Source organism: Aplysia californica, unplaced genomic scaffold (genome assembly GCF_000002075.1).
Source record: "Aplysia californica isolate F4 #8 unplaced genomic scaffold, AplCal3.0 scaffold00892, whole genome shotgun sequence".
In the NCBI taxonomy this organism is placed as follows: Eukaryota; Metazoa; Mollusca; class Gastropoda; order Aplysiida; family Aplysiidae; genus Aplysia; species Aplysia californica.
This window is the reverse complement of record NW_004798162.1, coordinates 41,978-64,061: the sequence shown is the minus strand read 5'-3', so window position 1 is coordinate 64,061 and position 22,084 is coordinate 41,978. Positions and strand designations below refer to the sequence as shown.

Sequence of the window (22,084 nt, the reverse complement as noted above, 5' to 3'; positions counted from 1 at the left end):
ACAAAAAAGAAAAAAAAAAACCAACAAAAAACAAAACAAAAAAAAAACAACCCAGAAAAACTTAATGGACTTTCACTTGTTCATTTGCTTGCATCCCTGGATGGGTGTGGTGTTGGCTACTGCACTCAATGACAAGACATGGTCACCCTCCTCTATTTGTCCCCGAGAGAATCTCTGTTTCTTGTTGCTTTAGTAAGATTTTTACAGCACTTTACACCTTCTGTGGCACATATCAAGGTAGTCAAAATCTGAAGGCAATGAAGCAACACTTGGGCAATCTACTTCCCTATGTCTACCGTCCAAGCAAAGCTGTATCATGCATACTGCTTTAAGACTGTCTGTCAAGACACAACAGGCCACAAGAGACACACCGGTAATGGATAAAGTCCTGAGCAGAAAAGATGTGTGCTTGATTCCCATGTGGAGAAGGTATTATTCTGTTGAGTATCTGTCTTTGCGCTGGGATGTTCCCCTCAGCCTGGGCTTGGCCCAGACAGGCAATTTGAAAGAACCTTGCCGCATATATAATCTATATTGTGTCTATGAAGTTGTAATAACATAAAACTTATAATCTTCTATGCTTCTATGTTTACAGTTGAACCTGCTTCAACTACCATCTCGAACAAATTCCACTGTATTAGCACCAGATAACCAGCAAGAACTTTTAAATACAAGACAAAAAGTGGCTGAGAACAAAGGATTAAGAGCAAAAATAGCCACCCACCTTCTGCTCCTTTGATGTCATGACAGAACTGTGCATGAGCAGAGGATCCCAGTGTGACATCACTCTGCCATTCTGGAACAAAACACAAAAAAAGGAGAAATCTTAAAAAAAATAATGATTAAAAATAAAACACAAAAAAAAAAAAACCCACTGTGTTTTTCTACTTTATTCTTCTCAGTTCTATAATAGTATTTCTAGTTGTTTTTTAAAATCTTTTTAAAAATCACACAGAGTCACATAGACACAACAGCTGTTATTTCATATTGAGGAAAAAAAACCTGACAGACATGTAAAGGAAAAAAATTTCAGATTGGTACCCTCTAGCAACCAAAATTTTTCTTGGCTGCGTCATGAATAACATAAATATGAATATGAATAACATATACATTGTGAGGTTGTGGGTTCTGGGGTTTGAGGCTCAGCTCAGTCAAAAATAATTTTTAGCTAGTTTTAGTAGAGGTTTTACCGCGCTCACAACTGCATAAGGTCATATGAGCGCCAGAAGATTAGAGGTGTTACAAGAGAGTAACAAACATAAAAAAGAAGAAGGGGAGATAATGACGATAGATGTTCGATAGGAAAGAAGAAGTAAACGACACCAGAGCACCCGTCAACCACCCACGTCAATCATAGTGTCCTTGAGAAAAGCACTTTACAAAAATTTTCCCACTTAGCTTCGTAATATTGGAGACCGACGTTTAATTCGAGTGCCACCTTTTAAATATCCACAGAGTGTTGCAAGGGGCAAAAACTGATATAATTTTGCATTGTTTGCACTGATTTATCTTGCGATGGCATCAGCATGCATAAATTGAAAACTGAAGTCCCTTACAACATCTTCCAAAGGTCCCCCAAAGTCTGGCTCAGAGGTGCAGTTGAAGTGGCGTTGCATCTCTCGCACAACTGCATCAGTGCCCAGTCGTTTGATTCCGTCCACCAACACAAACACCTTAGGCCATGAAGTGCAGTTTCCAACTGTGAAATTTAGATATAGAAAAGGTGTATAGTTTAAGTGAGAGTTAAACAGACACAAATAGGTCAAGTAAGCACTGAAGACTGGAGGTATCACCAAACAGTTACATACAAAGTAAAGTAGGAGGAGAGTTTTAGTTTTAGTAAGAGTTTTACGGCACTTGCAACACAATAAGGTCATATAAGAGCCGAAGATTAGAGAGTAACAAACATAAAAAAGGAGGGGAGATAAAGACAATAGATGTTTGATAGGAAAGAAGAAGCAAACCACACCAGAGCACCCGCCAACCACCCACAAGTAGGAGGAGAGATGAGGACAACAGATGTTTGATGGGAAGAAATGGAGCAGACACATCAGAGCACCCGCCAACCATGACCTGTTGGGAAGGATCTTTGGATCTTCTTTATTTTCACACGTTTTGTAGCCACATAATTATCTAAATAAATGCATATATCATACTGGACTAGAATGTGAATGACACTGGCTCAAATCCCATTTTTTTAGCTTGGATTGTCTGAGGAGTTTTCATTGCTCTTCAGCAACTTGACAAGAGGGAAAAAGAAAGAGGGGGAGGTTCGAGCTCTTCAGCAACTTGACAAGAGGGAAAAAGAAAGAGGGGGAGGTTCGAGGGCGTCAAAAGGAGAAAGGACTACTGCTGTCATTGTTGGCGATCTGTAGTTTATGGGGCTTATAGACACATGTAAAGAACAGACTTGGATACAGGTAATATTGACAAAAAAAGGCAGAAAGTGATGGTCAAAGACACATCACATCACAGCACCCCCCCGACTAGCCCAGTGCTGCTTAATAGTCACATGGAATTGTCTTGCAATGAAAAAAAGATAAAAGTGCACAAAATTGTAACATATTTATGACAAAGATATATATTAAATCTGAGACTGAGACTCACCTTCGTCACAATTTCTGAATTTTCCAAACAATTTATTTGAAAAGCCCAAGGCATGAAACAACTCATGAAGCGACGTCTGAAAAGGAGACAAAAAATGAGTCCTGTCTAACAAATGCATAAAATGGGAATAAACCAATAGTATGGCTATTGACCTTGTCACAAGCATCGACAATAACAACAACAAAATGTTCTTGACAATAATATATTCAACAAAGCATGACACATAAAAACGAAATTTAAATAGTTACTGTAAAATAAGACATGCATTCACTAACAGTGCTTCAAATATGCAATTAGGCTCTCAGAAATAAATAAAAAAATAAAAGCTTCTTGAGAAATGAAAATGAATTTGTTGTAATAAACTATTAATGATTTTAATAAGGAGCGAAAAAAAAAAAGAAAAAAAAAAATATTCAAACCATCTCTTTTCCCTAAACACAACATGCACACCTTTTGCCCAATCAAAGCAAGTGAACTTTTAGTTGAGATTTCTGCATGCAGCATGTTCAGTTTAGTCTAATCTCATTATATCTTTCCATGTTGGAATGTTGTCATCTTGAAATATCTTGACTGCTATTTTTTCATGCTTTCATGACTAACATTAGATCTTTCTAACAATATTAAGACAAATGTAACTTAAGGATAAACAGTTTGTTCAGAACAGTGCACCCCACATGAAAAACATGTCACTTCTGAAAATAACTCAAAGAGTGAAAATGTTAAGGACTTTTGTACACTATTGAGAGAAGTAGAAAAAATATTGAGTCTTTTAAAGCCCATTTGAAAACAAAGATCATGAACACAGCCATTCTTTTTCACTTCAGCAAATATATTTTTTGTTTCTGAGTACTGTCTTCTATTACTGATTGTACAGCGCTTAGAACTTGTATTTTAACAGGACAGTGCACTCTATCATAAATGCTATTTTTAAAATTATCATTGCACTAAGTATTAAAACTCAGATTCCTACAGTGTATCAAAGCAGTGAAATTGACTTTAAAAGAGTATTTAAAGAAAAGAAGTGGTCAGTCAGTGAAAACATTGAAGTCATAGGAAAGTGGAGTATATTAAAAGCCTTTGCAATTGGATTTGTATGAAAGTCTTATAACTGTATAAGCTGTCTGATAGTGGTTACAAATCTCACAGAAGCAATTGACAAACAAATTAGACATTGCAAATAATGCAAAACTATTTGTGTATGGAAATGATCAACTCTCCTAAAATGAAAGTGTTAAAGAAAATCCTAAGACTTACAAGAATTAAAAGAGAAACAAACAGGCAAAGCCTTTACATCCATGCACGAGACGATTTATCGATATGCCACCAAATGGATATAAAAACATGGCTTTAATCATTGCTATACAATTCTAATTAATATCAGATAACTTGGCAGTGTTGTAAAACCACGTAATAAATAACTGGGAGGAAAAAAAGCTGCAAAAATGTTCCCTAAAGCAAAACAATAATATAGGGAATGGCCATTTTTAAGCCAAAGAGATGCGGGGGGTCAGTTACAGCAAAGGACCAAATTACAGCCAGGAGGATATCAAGATAAAGAATGCACAGAACAGAAATAAAACTACACTACAACAGAACACCCACTAATCACCCACTCCACAGTAGCCAGAAATGACCCCTTCCTATTGAAGAATACGCAGATGGGCAAAACACCCACAAAGAAAAAAAGGTAGAATATATCCCTTAAATCTTTTACTGATTCTCCTAATACCCAACCCATAGTCAATTATAAAGAAGAAGTTAGCATTCTTTTAAAATACTTTTGAAGCAATATTGCAAACAAACATTCCACATTTAAGTAAACGTATAGTGCAAGAAAAAGTGTGATAAATGTGTACAAGTTTGCTTTACATACAATATGTCAGGACCATGGTACAAATTGACAGGTCTTTTTCGATACCCTGAGTAGCAGTGCAGGTCAAAGTTTATGAATTGTGTGAGTAATCTGATCAGGCTGGTGACACAACAGGTGAAAATTATTTATCTCATAAGTATTTCAGGTAGCTATTTAGATGTTCAAGCCATTATGTCAAGCATTTTTTTCCCTCCACACATCGCTGATCACCCCTCTCACAGAAAGTAACAAAGATAGAGCACAAGATGGCATGTTAGATGAACTTGATTAGGTGAGTTGGACTTCCAACAGAAACATATTGACACTATTTGGATCATTCATTTCTTAGAAAGAGACAGAGACAGGCAGGAGCAATAGAGGGACAACAAAGAAATATGGTCTACTTATGGCATATACCATACAATGACAATAATATGGTGCTGTAAAAAGTAAGGTGAATGATAGGAAGATGAGAAAATAGAGAGCACACTAGGGATTAATTCTACTTGGGGAAAATCTAACTCAAAGGTGGACTGGAATCCAAAGACAGAAGGTGTCAGAGTAAAAGACATAACATTATTTACCAACTAAAGCATGCAAACTTGCCAAGGTCCTGTTTTGGCGTTAGAGCAATAAGCGAGGCACAATGCTGTGTACAAGATGCACGGCTAGATCTATATTTGGACAAGTCATAAGTTGCTCACTGAAAGATATAAATAACAGTTTGTCATTAGCATGCACACAATATATATATTACAACATTTGCACTGCTGTCTTATTTTTTTTTAATAATGTACACAAAACATACATCACAGCGCAATGAAATTGCAGTAAATGTACTCCCGTCGATATGAAATTCATATACATAAAAACATAAAATTCAATCAATATTTCAACTTCAACGAAATATGATCACTATATTTCAGTTTTGAATTGCATGCATCAGGAACTGGGCATACCATACAAGTAAAGAGAAAACGACCTGATATTTATACCAGGACAAAAGTGCTCCACATAAAATTAAACCAAACACAACACTTTGTAACAGAATTCTTTAGAAAATAATTTGTCTGATTGACTTTGTAATAATCACTCATTCCAAGTCTGGAGTTGACTCAAAAAAAATGATCAGGGTGAGTCAAGTGATGAAACTGAAACAATTAGACACAACATCCATGAAAGCTCAACAAGAAAGACAGATAATACTTCACAGTTCTCTTTGTAACCCAATGGCTCAATAAAAAATAAAGACAGGAAGACAGCCATATAATACCACAATTGCTAGGAAACAAATGGTGCTAGACAGAGAGGAAAAAAACAACAGAAGGAGAGCAAAGAAGATGGACCAGTGGCGCTCTCAGACCATCCGTAATGGGTGAAAAAAAATTCAACCTCTTCTCAGATACAAAGAGGCCTGCAAGAGGGGCATGATCGAAATAGACTACAACTTTGAAACTCACAAACAAACAGTGAAAGATCACAGTGGACGGAAGAAAGAAGTTAAAAACCATTCTCAAAAACAAACAGAAAGACATCACAGCCAAGAAGTATATTGTTGGCTCTGGTTGTTCAGATGTACTAGGCCCAAAATTTTGAAACATTTTTCAATGCAGTTTCATAATCTGTGATTTTGGTTGCGTGTGCTCAAATGTTTTGCCGAAATTCATATTCTAAGAGTTGGAAAAAAAAAAGAAAAAAAAAAAAGAAAGAAAAAAAAATTGATAATGTTAAAACAATTGGTGCAAGAATGAAGCAGTTTTTCCTTTTCTGAAACATTTCCCTAACCGGGCTTACAACATCTGAACAGCTTGCCAGTGTTATGTCACATCTGAAGAGAAACAAGCCAGTACAACAGAGTGCAGAACATCCATCACTTCCTTGCACCCACTGCCACATGTTACTTTCTGGTATGTGTTGTCACAAAACATAACATAGACCAACAAAGCAGAATAAACACTATTATCAGTTGAGATGGAACGGCACCAACTATTACATCTGCAATTCTGGAGCAAGTTCCACCTTGATGGTGTGAGTAAGACTAAGCAGTATAAATCAATATGGTTTAAAGCTTCTTTTAACACTGTGAGATTATATCTATGGTGTTATGCTCTAACTGTTTCTTGAAAATTGTCCAACATGCAAAAAAACCTCTACTAATTTAATTTGTGAGAGTAGACACAAAAATCATCACTTTCATACAATTTATAGTGCATGCAGACTTTTCTAATTTTCATGGTAGACCTGCAGGTAAACCCCCGCAATAGTTATACAACACAAAAATAGTTAATTTATTATTTTTTTTCAGCCACACAGTACGAGCATAACACTGTTGATATAAGAACCTTCACTTAACTTCCATTTATCTTAAGTTCTTACCAGGTGGATAGAGAGCCATAAAAATTCCCCTTACTACTCTGAACCTGGGCCATCAACATCATACCTCAACATGATACCAATGAGCTAAAGGAGTGCACTGACAGGACTTAAAATATGACTCCAATTCAAAGACCTGCAGAAAATGTTCAGCATGTTCTAGAAAGAGCAAAACAATGCACAACACCCTTGTGTAAAACCAACTTTGTAAAGGAGCTCCTCATCAAACTTCTGGGCCTTCACAGTCCGGGGGCAAAAGTTGACCTGTCCAGCAACCGGCCGCCCAGTCTCGTCCATCTTACAGTATGCAGCATACGCTAGAGCAGATGATTTCTGCAAGGGGGAAAATTGTTTTGAAAACAGCAAATAAGTGTAAACAAAATGTAACGTAAAACTCGCAATGTAAGTGTGCTTCGGTAGTTATTACTTTTTAAGAGACTAAATCAAATATTTATCAAAATTCTCATTGTGGGATAATGTGAGCAATTTTCATATGAAACATCCTTCAAGTTCAAAATATTTAAACACCGCGTAGTTTCACTGCAGATAACAACACATCAATTCCATTGCAGCCACGTTTCATCAGGAATTGATTAAATCAGTAAACACTGAAGGTTGTTTTCTATAAAATGATTGATGACTGATTGACTGCAAATGTCTTATACCCCCATCCAGACAATTTAAATCAGTACGGAGGCGCAACGGTTACACCCTGTCTGTCGGGGCAATCTTCCGCGGAATGGGATACAGTATCTCAGCAGATAGATACTTGATTTTTTAAAAAAACTTCCTCATGCAGGAGTTGAACTTCTGTCTTCTGCATGCAACAGAGAAGAGCCTAACCATTACACCACAGATGTCAGTCCAGTGAATTGACTGCATTCACAAATAATGGGGTTATGCAAAGCAGATTTTTGTGAGTGAAAAGATTATATTGGGTTTGCATTTTCAGTGAAATAACTTCCTTGACTTACCAAAGGATTACATAAGGCAGTAGTCTGTGAAGTGACATACAACACAAAGTCAGTGTCTTTCAGGCCTGGGCCATCCTTCAGGTAGACTTTCACCGGGCCAGAGCTCGTCTTGTTGTACACAACAAACCCCTCCAGGTGAGCAGTGGGAATCTGAGAGAAATAAAAGAGGAGGGAACCAAGTCAGACCATAAGGCCATTTAACTTGATAGAGACCAAATCTTGCTTACTTTAGTTTTTCATTTGAATGAAGAGGAATAAAAGAAGCACACCGTGCCCGTAATAGTCGCTTGGAGTGAAGCAAAAGGCAAGGTAGACAGATAGAAACAACAGAGGTAAAGAAAGGAAGTAAGACCAACCGGCAGCCCTTTCCAACCACCCTCAATTCCACCCAGAATAGATGAGTAAAATGGTAGCAATGAAGACAGATAGTACAAGTACACCAATCACATGGCAAAGAGTTGAATATTTAAATGAGGACAGTAACGGCTAAATTTCACCTTAGATAGAAAAGAGCAAAAGTAGCAACAAAAAGGTGAAGAAAATCACCCCCAATCACCTGATGACTTTATCTAGGGATGCCTTGATCCCTAGGTCAAACATGAACAAAAAAGACCCGCAAACACTTTATTCAGAACAATACAAACACACTTTACCAGTGTGTTATGAAGAAAATAAAATAATTCACTTAATTAGATGAATTCAGGGGCTCTCTTGGCCTGGAGGTAAAGGTGTTCGCCTCTCATTCAATAGGTCTGGGGTTCGAATCCGGATAGCGGCGGAAAATTTCTTTTCTAAAATGTTCTCCTTTCACATCCTTTCCTGCACTCTAGCAATGTTCTGTCATCTGCTTTTGTCTCAACTTTCTGCCCCCACCCCCTCACCTCCTTTGCCCTCGCTTTGGGCTCCTGATTCTTTCTGCAGCCTTTCTACTGCTTCTCCTTGTCTCCTTTTACTGCTGTCTTTCAGCCACACCCCTGATCTTATGGTAGGTAAGATCTACACTTAGCTTTCTCGGACAAGAGCGAAAAATCTCGGAGGTCCCATGTGCAAGTTGCGCATATAAAGATCCATTGGTGGTCCAAATTGGATAAGAGTAGGCTTTGGCCGCCACCTGGACAAAATTCCAAATTTTCTACCAAGTGAAAATGTTTGGTGTGACCAGTGTGCTCATATGACCTCATGCAGTTGTGAGCGTCGTAAAACACTTACCAAAAAATATTTTTAAAAAATCAAGATGAACTCAGTGAAAAATAAAAAGGTATTAAAAAATAAAACTCAGTCATAACCCTGTGATCAAGGCATTGCTGCCATTATATTTAAATCTTTTCTTGGCTCTTCTTCCCACGCAATAGTAATAGTAAGGAAAAACTAATAAAATATTTGCAAGATGTATATTGTAATGTAATTATTAGAGGTTCATATCAGGTCAAAACAAGAAAAAGTGAAAGTACCTTTAAATTGTCCATGCAAAATTCTCCAGAATAGCCTTTCTGTATTTTTGCACATCTGAAACAGATGACATGATTAATGCTTTAGAGAACTCATTAAAAACACTTAATGGGAGCCACAGGTTATCTTTCAATCAAATGGGGAAAAAGAAAGGTGTGAAAAAAGTCATGGACATGCATACAGAGCATACATGTTGATCACATTGAACCCACACATAAAAGAGCTCCGACAGGCATTTTGTGGGGCATTAAGAATTGTCTGGATCTTATATCTTGGTGCAGAACACCAGGGAGGTAATGTGAAGTGGCAATCCTTTGGATTTGCTCAAACACTAGGTCTGTGATTTGATATGAAGGTTTATATCACAACACACATCAGGCTGAACAGCAGAAATTGCTAGAATCACTTGTAATTATGTTTAAAAATAACAATAATCTTTGTTTTGCATTATAGTCTCTTTAATTACTGATCTATCTGAAAATCTATTGAAAATCTAGAAGCTATGCTTTTAAATGTGTTTTTAGCTATTAAAAAATGTGTCTGTTGTTATGGAGGTATTAAACAAATCTTTGATTGCGAACATATCTCAGCACTTTGCTTCTGACAGTAGTGGAGCATTCCAGTATTGAACTGCCACTCATTTTGTTACATATCTTGGTATTCATTTGAAACTGGTGTCAACTGAAAGTGAAAGGGAATTTTTACTCTTTTTAAGCTGAACTGTACTCAAAACTCAAAACTCAAATCATGAAATGTGTATCTAGTGAACCAAGCCCTCAGGACTCATCACATATGGTATATGTGAACTTTTTTCCCAGTCTCCTGAAGATCAACTCACTGTAATCAAATCATGATATCCACAACAATGTAGAACTGAGACAGAAAAGATTGACAGAACTGAACAGCCATGGGGAGAGTTCTAGGGTGAAATCAAGCCAAATTTCTTTTCATGGGTAAATAACTCTAATACATCACTTCAATAAATTTATTACAATGCCTCACTAGGGGAAAAAAGAGAAGTATTTTGCCTTACCTTCCTTTGTTGATTCCAGTCCTGAAAGTGGCGCGACATGCATGATCGCGAGTCAGGAGAAGCCGATCTTTTGACCGTAGAACTGACAACAGATCCAAGTGACCAAAAAAAACATGAAAGATAGAAAAAATTCATTGATGACTTAATATAAAGACATTAGCAAGTTTAAAAACTATATCTTATTTACACAGGCTCAAAATAAAGATTAATGTATACATATTCTTATCACTAGGACAGGCCCATTTCATGTTACCATGAGGACTGTTTCAGCCTACTTTCGATCAGTGGTAATGTTGTTATTCCCATTCATTTGTCTACATGATGATATAAAATTGTTTTGCCATTAATAAGACCACTACAAAAGTGTGGTTTTCAGTGTCACCAAACATACACTAATTTCTTTCATCCTTATATGAGCCTCAATTTGGTAGCTTTGAAGAAGTGTCACGCATGTGACTCAAACAAATGCATTTTTCGAAAATGTATTAAACCATACCTGATAGTGTGCTTGTGATTTTCCTAACAGCACGCTCCAAAACCCTTTTGAGATTTTCTTTTTCTTCTGGCAGCAGGTAGTTGCTTAGTGAGTACACTGTCTTGATTCTCATGGGCTTGTAGTGACTTCCCTCTGCATTCGGCTCTTTTCCACTGCTGTGGCCACTCTCCTGGCTATCCACATTACCCTCGCCATAAGAGGTATCAGCATTCCTCCTCACATGCCTTGCTGTATGTGGGTTGCCATGGTAACAGGACTCTGTCACATCATGATGTGGCTCAAAAAGGATGAGGAAAGTGGTCCAGGTGAAGACTAAGTGCATACCTTTCATAGTCTTCTTCTTGATGATGGTATGTCCTCTTCCTCATGCTCCACATTCACTCTTGCACAAGAATTCATACACCTGAATGACGGTAGAGACAAAAGAAAAAAAGGATTTAGACAAGCACTGTTGTGACAGCAAAGCTAGAAAAAATCCTTTTCACTATATATATATACCTAAAACAAGGGTAAAAAGAAAAGGAAGGAAATAAGCCACAAGAAGCTTACATTCTGAAACCAGGGCAGTGTCGTGATGTTCACAACCATGGTAAACTAAGGATTTTGAGAAGAGTGAGGAACAAGGGCAAAGAATGTGGGCTGAGAATTAGTAAATTAAAGGATATAAAAAGATAACTTGAGAAGACTACACGACAATCAGGGGCTACAAAACAGTCACAATTCTAATTATTTATACAGCAGTTATTGCATTCATCTCAAATGAAACTCTACTTTACTGCTATGCTATGATACAATCAATCATTGAAGAGTCAAAAGGCAAATGCTGCACTACTAATAATGCCATGAATGTTATTGACTGCATTTAATTCATACTTCCTCAAGATAGAGCCAAAGCCTGGGATCCCATTTTGGCCTGAACATTTGTCTGGCATCATGGTGAAATCAGGTGCTTGTCAAATTAAAGTAATCAAAGGGGCATTTTTCTACTCATTTGGCAATTTTTATCTGATCTATTTCATATTTAGAATTTTGTTTTTTTTGGCTCATCACCTTATAAGTTCATTTTACACATTTTTGCATGGATTTTACTGACACACACTACCTAAAGGCACAAAAATGTAAGTTTGCAGTTTCCAAGAAAACTCAAACTTTGGAAGTCACCTAACTTTGGCAGCCATTTTCTCACCAATTTCACCTCCAAAATCATGTGACCCCCACCTCCTTCGGTCGCAAAAATTTCAGCTTCTCTGTTCAAGATAGGACAATCTCCGGTTTTGGCCCAAGACTACAAGAGCACTGAAATATCAATGGTAACTTTATTTTTATAGATCAGGGGTAGGGTTATGATAGTAAGGTTTAGTAAGCCTAATAAATGTGTCACGGTGCGGTGGAATCAGGCGCTCATCAATTTTGCAACACATATGGAGATATCGGCCTGCTCATTTGCCTTACTTTTAATAACTTTTAATGAAGAAAATAGTCAGGCATCCCAATTTTTTTTTTACTTCAGGGGGCCTGCCTTAAACCTGGCCATTGGTCCAAAGTGCGCAAATTAACAATTATTAGGCTTGGATTTTGTGCAATAGCTTGATTAAAAACCATCAAATATTTTAAAAAACAATAAGTTTGCAGTGGAAATGAAGTTGATATTAGTATTCAGTGCATCAATATATTGAGTAGAAAATGGCCGTCTAGTAGATAAGTGTGAGACTGGAGGGAATGTTGGCGCCTGTTCCAGGCCTGACACCAGCCTGAAGGCGAAGGAGGAGGAATTAGATTTTATATATAAATATCGGAGCGAGTACCACATTTTATTGTCACCCAGTTTTTCTGTTTCCGTCCTTTTTATTTTGTTTAAGTTTTATATAATCTAGATATAGATCTAGATCTAGAATCTAGATCTAGATCTAGACTCTAGATCTATATATACAAAAAGTGGTGGCTCATTTCTGGGAGGTGCCCCTCCCGGCAGCGGAGTTTAGCGGAAGAAATGGCGGAAGCGGAGTATAGAGACCCATGGCATTCTTCTATGGATCCACAAAATTATGTCTTTCGCGATTGGTTACAGAACGCATCTCCAGATTAGTCTAAAAACTCTCAAGGTCTCCAGTCTCCCTCAACTTCAACTGTCAACAGGCCTCCCACTCAACAACTTGGCCTGTAACTGTAACAGCCTGTTGCAAAATTTGCATCGCACATTCCCCGTTTACACTGGAGACACATTTTGTCATTTAACAAGACACAAGAGTTACATTATATCTCAACTCACCATTGCCATCACAGTGGCATAATTTCTTTATTTGGACAACAGCACATTTAGAATCTAGATTTAGATCTAATCTAGATCTAAATTAGTTTGACATCGACGAGGACTTCCACATTTTCAAGTTTGTTTTGAAAGTTATTTTGCATCACTCTTCTGTATCCAAAAACCAAGAACTTGAATAGAATGCTCCCTCTCTATGATTAAAGTTTTGTTTCTGGCCTTAGGAACATTTTTGTTTCAAAATGGCGGCCGCGGGAGGAAAATATGATCTGACATGTTTTGAAGATTTCTGATCAACAGAATGCTGATGTGTATGGTCCTGAAATTCCAAACTCAGTGCTAATCCTGCTTGATTTGGAAAATTTATGACTTTTTGCCCAAATAATAAGCAACTATGTCTGTGAAAAGTTTAGATGAGCTTGTGAACGTGACAGGTAATGCTGTGATGTCTTTAGACAGGTCAGGCTCCAGTAGTGGCGTTTCTGAGAAAATACTTACCCAGTTTGTTGGCTCTGCTGGAAGCCCATTTGAGTCTCCAAGGAGCCAGAGTTCTCATAAAAGCTCCCAGAAAGAATTTAAAAGTAAGGACAGTGGCATTGAAAAGTCTGGTTCAAAGGTCACTGAAGTTGAGAAAAAAACAGCACAGACATCAATGGAAAATGATAATCACGATACCTCTGAAGATGTTACTGAAAATGATATCCAGAATTCACGTGAAAATGCTACCGTTATTGAAATAACACCAATGCCACAGGGTGACAGGTTTTTCCCATCGCATCAAAGCTTTCCAAGAGGTCTTGAATCTCATGCCAAAAAAGGAAGTGATGACACTGGTAAACAAGATTCAAACCACTCTCAGGAAATAGATTGTGCAAAGTCACATTCTGACATCATTGTTGATGATTTGGATAGCAAAAAGAATCAAACAAGGTTCATGAGTCAGCAAAGACACATCCGCATAGAGAGACATGGCGAATTTACAAGCTCATTTCAACATGCAAACTCAAAAGCGAGTCAAGAAGCTTCTTCTGGTGGCAAAAATTTCGTAGAAGAAGACAGGTTTTCTGCCAGTGATGAACAGCCAGAGATCATTGATGTACATGAGCAAGTTGTGATGACCTCAGGGATGTCTGAGACATCGGAGAATGATTCCACTGAAAATGTGATAGACACAGTAATTGAAGCAAATCATCCTTTAGCAAGGGGGTCAGAAGAGAGGATGGACACTATTTTCAAGGTAATGCCACCCTTTGACCTTATTCCCCATCTATTTTACTGCCATAGAAATGTGGTAGTGTATGTCTGTGTGTGTTAATGAATTAATTAGATTATCGTCATAAGTTAAGTCTGCCTGTGTGTGTGAGATTTGCCAAGTACTGGGGTGAAATTGAATATGGACAAATTTTTGGTGCCTGTTGAAGAACGGTGATCAGATTGGAAAAAAATTCTATTTTTTGTTCTTTAATTCTGTTTTTATCATACACAACTTATCATACGGTGTGGAAATGCTTTGGTCTATTTTAAATTGCGCGACTTATTTTAAAAACGACATGCAAATGCACATTTTTTTTGCATCTATTTACTTTGCTACTTTTCCTGTTGGTAATATCTCGATCTAATGGGGTTCTGGAGGCTCCGATTTTTTTACCACGAAATTCCAATTTTTATGGAAGATTCTGAGGAAAACTCTGGTCTTAGATGGAGTTGTTGGAAGATCTGTGATATGTACTACTTTTCTTTTCTTTTTTAAAAAATTTAGTTTTGACTATTGACCAGTCAAACAGATATGATGATTATATTTATATCTTGTACTTGACAAAAATTATAATGCAAAGGATTATTAAAATAAGATAAAAGCCCACCACTTTTAATTCCTATATATTTTCAATTGCTTTCTCATCTTCTTGTAGAGCTTTATCATGTATTGTAGCTTGTACTAAACTTAACAAACACTGTGTAAATTAATGATTATTAGGCCTATAATATTAATATGTAAATTAAAGAACATGGAAACACCTGCGCTTAATTTTGAAAGCTGTTTTGGAATATCATGAATGAGTTTGCCATTCATTTATTAAAAAAAACGAAAAAAACTATCATTTGCTCATCTTTTTATACATCAGCTCTTTTTGTAACTGCTTGCATTGATAGTATTTTGATTAGTGTAAATCTGACTAGTCTGGCAAGCTGTTTCACCAGAGTTGTGAGATTTAGGTACACAAGAACTCTTCAAATACTGAAAAAATAATAGCTTGCCTTTCCATTGTCAGTTCTAATAAATTGTTTGTTTGAGCACTTTATAGTCTGACTCTAAGCTTTATAAACTGTATATTTCAGGCTCACAGTGCTCATGGCTTAAAACAAGGGGCACTGAGTAGAGGCTCTGTGGATCCCACAAAAGCTAGAGTCTTTGATGATGTCTACATTTCCCAGTTTGGACTGTCAGACAGGCAAAGGGATCTCAAAGAAGCTCTTGGAAAGAGGTACCTCAATTTTATTTACCCAATATCGGTTTTGATGGGTTATAGTTACATGACCCAGTGGTTATATTTTCCTTAGATTCATTGTGCATGGGAAGACTCAAGGATTATTCCAACCCAATGTAACAATCTTGTATGAAAGTTGTGCCTCGTTGTCTCCTACTTCTTTTTTTGGTTGAAATTACACTGAAGTGTTTTGTTGTAACTCCAGCCACAAACAACTGCATCACTTTTGCATGTCATTGTTGGTTCAAACTTGGCACAATGGAAATTTTTTTTTTTCTGTTTGTTTAAAGTTTTAGCCGAACTCTCACTATCAAATGTTAAGACTTTCAGATGGTTTTCTATATTTATGCACTGGCTGTCCTTTAATCTTTCCTCATTTGCCTGTGGCTGATGTTTTTGAGGGATATCGGATGAATTACAATGTCTCTGAATAGATTTTGAAATCTTGTTATAATGCTCATGATGCCTGTGGGCATAAATAGCAAGCATGCCAACCAGTTTTTGCATGTATGCTCAAAGGTGAGTCCTTATCTTTTTGGTTATGTTAAAAATTGCGATAAAGTGTCACATTGCTGAGAATGGATGGGAAAAAAGTGTTGATTAGGTATGTAACGTTTAATGAAAGATAATTGTGTTATAATTTTAAAGAAGTCATATATATTAGATGGTACTTGAAGAAGCCCATGGGGGCCACTTATGATTAAAGCAATCAGGAAAAGACTAGCAGTTTCTTGGACACTTAATTAGACATAAAGGCCTTGAAAATCTGGCTCTCACTTGCAAAATTGAGGGCAAATTAGGCCGCTGTAGAACCAGAGAGACCTACTTGAGAAGCTTAAACAGATGGGTGACAGGGAGAGGTCAGGATGTAGCTTTTTTTTTAGCATTGAAATAGTAGTAGGAAGGAGAACCATGATGGTTGATGTCTGTCGCCGATCTGGCACTTAATGATGATGTAATCATTTAATGCAGGTCACAAAACAGTAAACCGAGGAAAAAGATTGTACAGCCCCACATAGTAGGGAGTCAGACTGGCAGTGAAACAGACAGTGACTTTGGAATGGACCAAGTGACTGCTAGAACACGGGGTGCTGTGGATGAAACTGCTGCAACTGCTGCTGTTGCTGCTTCAGCTGCTGTAGCAGCCACTCAGCCATTCATTAAGGTAAAACCTACTTGATTTTTGTTTGTTGTTCTTGCTTTTTTCTCTGGCTTTTAACTAATCATCAATCAATTTGTTCTTTGTTTTATTTGAGGATCTATCTTTATTTTCATCCATCCTTCAAGGTGTTAATCATTTCATAAGTCCTGGTTAGCCATTTGTGCTGTGTATTTATTTTATTAAATCCCTGTGTGTCCTTGAAGATGGCTTTCTATGGTGTCAGTTGGAAAACTGTCAACTCTAGAAATATTATTTTGAATGAAAGAGAAAGAACTTGTATTTTATTTCTAAATTAAAATTATTTTTTTTCATGTATTATTTGTGAACATTTTTATGCATTTTTGTTTTGTTTGAAGGATAATTATCTGCCTTTTGACAACATGTCAGGTAGTCTGTTCAAAATTTAATTGTAGAAAGCATTTGTTTGATGATTCAGACTTGGCTAGCTTCCTCTTGATATCACACACACATTATCTTTTAAAATCATAATTATGCCATTTTTGAGAAACCTCTTGTCCCGGGTATTTTGCAGTAAATAATTAGGATGTGTATTGAAAAGTACTATCATTTGTTTCATTATTCTTTAGATTCTGATGAGACTTGGCAACATTCTTGGATATCTAATATACTTTTACTTTTATAAGATATTAGTTTTGTCGTGGTCTTGGTATGTGAAGAAGTTATCATGTGACAGAATACCAGTCTGTGCGTCCATGGTGATAACTTGCATCACAGACTACCTCATCACCTTCTCATTGTAGCAGATCTGGCCTTACCCCTAGATTAAAATTTTTGGGAAATCCCAACACTGGCCCCTTCACAAGAATAAATTTGAAATTACCTGCAACTGAACTTTCAACACTCGTTTTTTGTCAGTTACTTCTGAATAGTGTTCCTCACACTCTGCTAAGATCATCATGTCATGAAGAACTTCCTCTAGGATATATTTTTCTAGCTGTTGTTTCATTCAAAACCGTCGGCTGCAAGTATTCTCATTGTCCCAAATAGAAGTCAAATGAGTCTACTCATAGCCTGGGTGTTAGGAATTTATTGGAACGTCATGACTCTTAGATGAGCCACATACTTTTGAAAGAAGTGAATCACTGAAGATTTTACTCAGCTCTTGCTTTCTTCTGTAGGCTCAGCAAGAGCTGGAGTCACGCATGCAGCAGTTGTTGAGTCAGCTTGGAGGGCTTCAGGAACAGAAAGATCTGAGTGCCCCCGCAGGGCTGAGTAGTGGTGGAGGAGACAGTCGGGTTGACGATCTTGAGCGACAAGTGAAAGAACTCAATGAAAGACGGCTGGAGCATCTGGAAACCCTACAGCAACAGCAGCTGCAAATGCAGGTGGGTCTCAGGAGATTGAGAGGAATGGTGATGCATTTCCTGGGGAACTTCCCATGACTTTGGAAAGTTGTGATGTTCGAGAGGTTTTATTTTTTAATTTGATTTTGAATCACAGTATTAGAATCCTGCTTGCATTGAGAGACCGTGTGAAGGAAAATGTATATGTCTATGTGTGTGTGTGAGAGAGACAGAGAGAGAGACAGAGAGAACTGGAGAGAGTGAGAGAAGTTGAAAGGGCAGGAGGAATGGCCACAGTCAAGACGGTTGTCATATGCATAATACTTTGTACCCTAGCCAATATCATTGTTTTCACCAGGAAAATTAGGTTCAGTGTCTAACCTTTTCTTGTAAGAAATAGAAAGCGTAGACTTTTCTTTTGTTTGCTGTGCACTTTAAAGATGCATTCTGTGTTAAATTTGTTCAGGTCTTTCAACATTCTTGCAATTTTATTGTTGTTAATGGATCATCTCAAACGTCTGGTCTTTTCAAATGTCTTGACTTGATTTTCAGTATGAATGAACTCAACTTTTCTGTTTTCAGGCTCAGTTGCTGATGATGTCCCGGTCGAAGAGCCCGAGTGACCGAATGATGGGTCAGTCACGCCGCCAGGTGTCACCCTCCAGACAGTTCCAGTCAAGCCGCATACCACAGGCTGTGACAAAACGCAACAACGGCGTTTCTTTGGCCCAACAACAACCAGCACTTGCCGACCCAGACGTTCTGTTCCCCTACAAATCAACGGTGACTCCCGCCAGCAAGCAGCAGCAGCCTCTGATGTACAGCCGAGACCTGATGGAAAAGCAGCGCAGTTATCTTAACGAGGTTCGAGAGTTACAGGGGTCGCACCTGGACACGCCGGCGCCGAGACAAAAAGTACCGACACCAACGCCGTATTTTCTTCCGGAGAACACGAGGAACAGTAAGTTTGAGTGTGCTTTTATACACAAGGCTCATTAAGAAATGTTTGAGTCCTCACTAAAAAGGGGTATAGTTGATGTTTCGAGGAAGATGAGTAACTAATTTGACCCTACTATACAGTGTATTAAGAAACATTGGAGTTTTTCTTGTAACTGGAACAATGCATAATTTTTTTTAAAAAGTGGGTAACTGATTGACGCTTTTGTTTAGTCTGCATCTTGTACTTCTTTTAGGGCTTGTTGTTTTCAATATCTGTATTCAAAGTCCTTACTCATGCTACATAATGAATTGGGCTGCTATCACGTTTATTACGTCAGTGAGAAAAGAACACAAAGCTTGAAGACTAAGTAAGTACAGTCAATACAGCTCTGACAGCCACCTGTCCAAGACAATCACCTGCACAAACGACCAATACTTGCTTCCTCCCTTCTGTTTTTTTTATTTATCATAATAACACTGTCTAAGAGGACCACCTATCTAAAAGGACCAGTTATTTCGCCAACAAAGAGCGATTATATTGGACAAGTTTGGCTGTGATTAGAATTTCTAACAGTTTAGACATGAATGCATGCCTGAATGGGCTTAGAGGGTTTACAATAGATATGAAATGGTCAGCACTGAACTGTCTTTTGAGCAAGGTATGTTTACAGTATCGCTGAAACAGGGTAATGTTCAAATGAAATTGTTGGTTTATAGTTTCCTCTGAATGCATAACTTCTTTTCTAGTTATCTGTATGCCTTTGGATATATGTTTATCTAAACCAAAATGTGGAAAGGTAAGAAAAGTTGTGGTTTCTTTCTTTTTTTTTCCTCTCTCTTTCCTCTCTCTTTCTTTTATTCTTTTTTTCTTCTTCTTTTTTCTTCTTTAACCTTATTGTTTTCCTTTGATTGATATTGTCTTGAGGGCGGTACTGGATTTTGCTGAATGCCATCGTGGTAACTGATGTTAAGTTAAAGTTGTCATTATTTCTGCACTTTTACATTGTCTTCACAGACCTGGGGTTTCTGGAGGAGCTCTTGGCCCACAAGCGCACACCCGAGAGAGACACCACCTTCAGCGTCAAGGGAGGCTACACTCCACCTTCTAAGCTGGAAAGAGACATGTAAGTTAAGTTTGTTATGTCCCTTCCTTCCTGTCTTTCACTATTGTGCTCGTCAAGTGGCTCTCTTTATCTGAAATTGCTTTGTTTAACAGTTTCGAGCTTTGAGAGATTCTCTCCTTAACTCTTTTACACTTTTTATTCTGTAAAAAAGTGGAGGAAAACATGTTCCATGGAAAAGACAGAACTGAAAAACTCATGTTAAACATGAGGTCAAACCTGCTTTAACAGCCACTTGCATGACACAAAGACCTGTACACAGGGCCACTTCTCATTTGCCCCTTTGCCTTTTTTAAAACATTAAACTGTCCCCGTCGTTTTATGTAAGAAAAATTCTGGAATTATGCTAACTGAGCCCAAAAATATGAAATTATGCGATTCTGTTAATTTTAACAAAGAATGATAAAGGAAAATAATCAGAAATTATGCGAAAAATGATGGAATTTTGCTAAATTATGCGGGGTGCATAAAACCACGGGGACAGATTAAAATGATGCTGTGTAAGCATTCCACCTGTCTAGAAGGCTGCTTTTTTTCTTGAAGACCTAAAATCTTCTCTTTTATCTATGCCTTGTTGGTGAATGCCCTGGTATTATCTGTTCCCTCTTCTTCCTTTCTGTGTGCTTTTCTTTTCTTGAGTCCATTTCATGTGAAATGTTGTTGTCATAGTGCTGACTTGCCATAACCTACTTCTAACAAACGGCATAGTTCTTTTGTCCGTGATTGTCAGATGAAAAAGAAAAATCATGTCGGTTTTTGAAGTTACACCATTTTTGTCCTTGATGTCAGTCAGTACCAGGCATAGCATTGTGCTAGAGTTGATGAATTCAGTTGATTTGCTCTTTGAGCCTGGTCTCCTGAGAATAAAGGACCCGTACACCTGGGCTTCCTTTGTTAGACTCCGTGGTTTACATCAGGCTATTCGGAGACGTGCCATTGGTGTGCACAAGGGTTGGGGTGGCATGTGCTCAGGCGTGCTCTCGGTCTCATTTGGTTAATTAATGTGTTCACGTATTAGGTGCATGCACTCGCTGGTGGGGTCTGCTTCTTTTTGGTTTTGGTTTTTTAATATTACTGTGATCAACAACACTTGTCCTGTCACGAAAAGCATAGTAGGTGGTTGGCGGGTGCTCTGGTGTGGTTTGCTCCTTCATTCCTATCAAACATCTATCGTCCTTATCTCCCCTCCTTCTTTTTTATGTTTGTTACTCTCTTGACCCAAGCTCTCTGGCTAGCGACAGAGAGACGTCTCTTTCTTCCTGTGGTTCCCAAAAGGGTATAAGCGGCGGATTAAAGTAAAGTAAGACTCTCTTGTAACACCTCTAATCTTCTGGCGCTCATATCACCTTATGCAGTTGCGAGCGCCGTAAAACCTCTACTAAAACAAAAAACCACAAGCATAAGAGGCATGACTGCCCCCACTATTGTCACTTTCAATGCCACCAATGCCAACATTGCCAGTGACACCACTGACACATCAACCACCTCAAGCTTCACTGAGTCCACTTTGTGGGTGGTTGGCAGGTGCTCTTGTATGGTTTGCTTCTTCTTTCCTATCGAACATCTATCGTCCTTATCTCCCCTCCTTCTTTTTTATGATTGTTACTCTCTTGTAACTCCTCTAATCTTCGGCACTTATATGACCTTATTGTGTTGCAAGTGCTGTAAAACTCTTACGAAAACAGAAAAGAGTCCACTTCCGCTACGACTCCTCCCACCAGTCACCGCCAGTTACAGCACTGCCTACCCTAATTGCTACTGCCACTACCACCACCTCCACCATTAGGCCAACCCATTACATTGCTGCTTTTCAATGCATTTAGAAACAGGAAAGCAAATGATTTTCTTAACACACCTAAGGAACTCAAAATGACTCTTCACACTCTGGCTTCATTGGTCATTTTCGGCAGAGAAGTGTATTACAGTATTCAGCATTCCTTTTCCTGGCTTGCAGATATGGTGAACTCGTCTGTCTGTCTGTCTGTCTGTCTGTCTGTCTGTCTGTCTGTCTGTCTGTCTGTC

The 22,084-nt window shown here is 38.0% G+C and overlaps 2 protein-coding genes across 2 annotated transcripts in view; one reads left to right on the top strand and one right to left on the bottom strand.

The window, feature by feature from the left end:
- LOC101851989 (leishmanolysin-like peptidase 2) overlaps positions 1 to 13,128 on the bottom strand; it is a gene marked incomplete in the record, with an annotated part of 25,677 nt that extends 12,549 nt beyond the window's left edge. Inside the window, 9 exon segments of the mRNA XM_005110454.3 lie at positions 725 to 796; positions 1,557 to 1,699; positions 2,608 to 2,683; positions 7,037 to 7,165; positions 7,807 to 7,956; positions 9,258 to 9,312; positions 10,289 to 10,370; positions 10,785 to 11,187; positions 13,054 to 13,128. Coding sequence (XP_005110511.2) covers positions 725 to 796; positions 1,557 to 1,699; positions 2,608 to 2,683; positions 7,037 to 7,165; positions 7,807 to 7,956; positions 9,258 to 9,312; positions 10,289 to 10,370; positions 10,785 to 11,115 — 1,038 coding nt within the window.
- Positions 13,120 to 20,065, top strand: LOC101851772 (TALPID3 protein; the record flags this gene model as incomplete). The annotated part of the gene is given in 6 exon segments (XM_005110453.2): positions 13,120 to 14,287; positions 15,388 to 15,533; positions 16,509 to 16,701; positions 17,838 to 18,044; positions 18,585 to 18,963; positions 19,957 to 20,065. Coding segments are annotated over 6 exon segments (1,877 nt in total), but the record flags the coding sequence as incomplete, so codon positions are not given.
- Between the last annotated feature and the right edge of the window lie 2,019 nt (positions 20,066 to 22,084).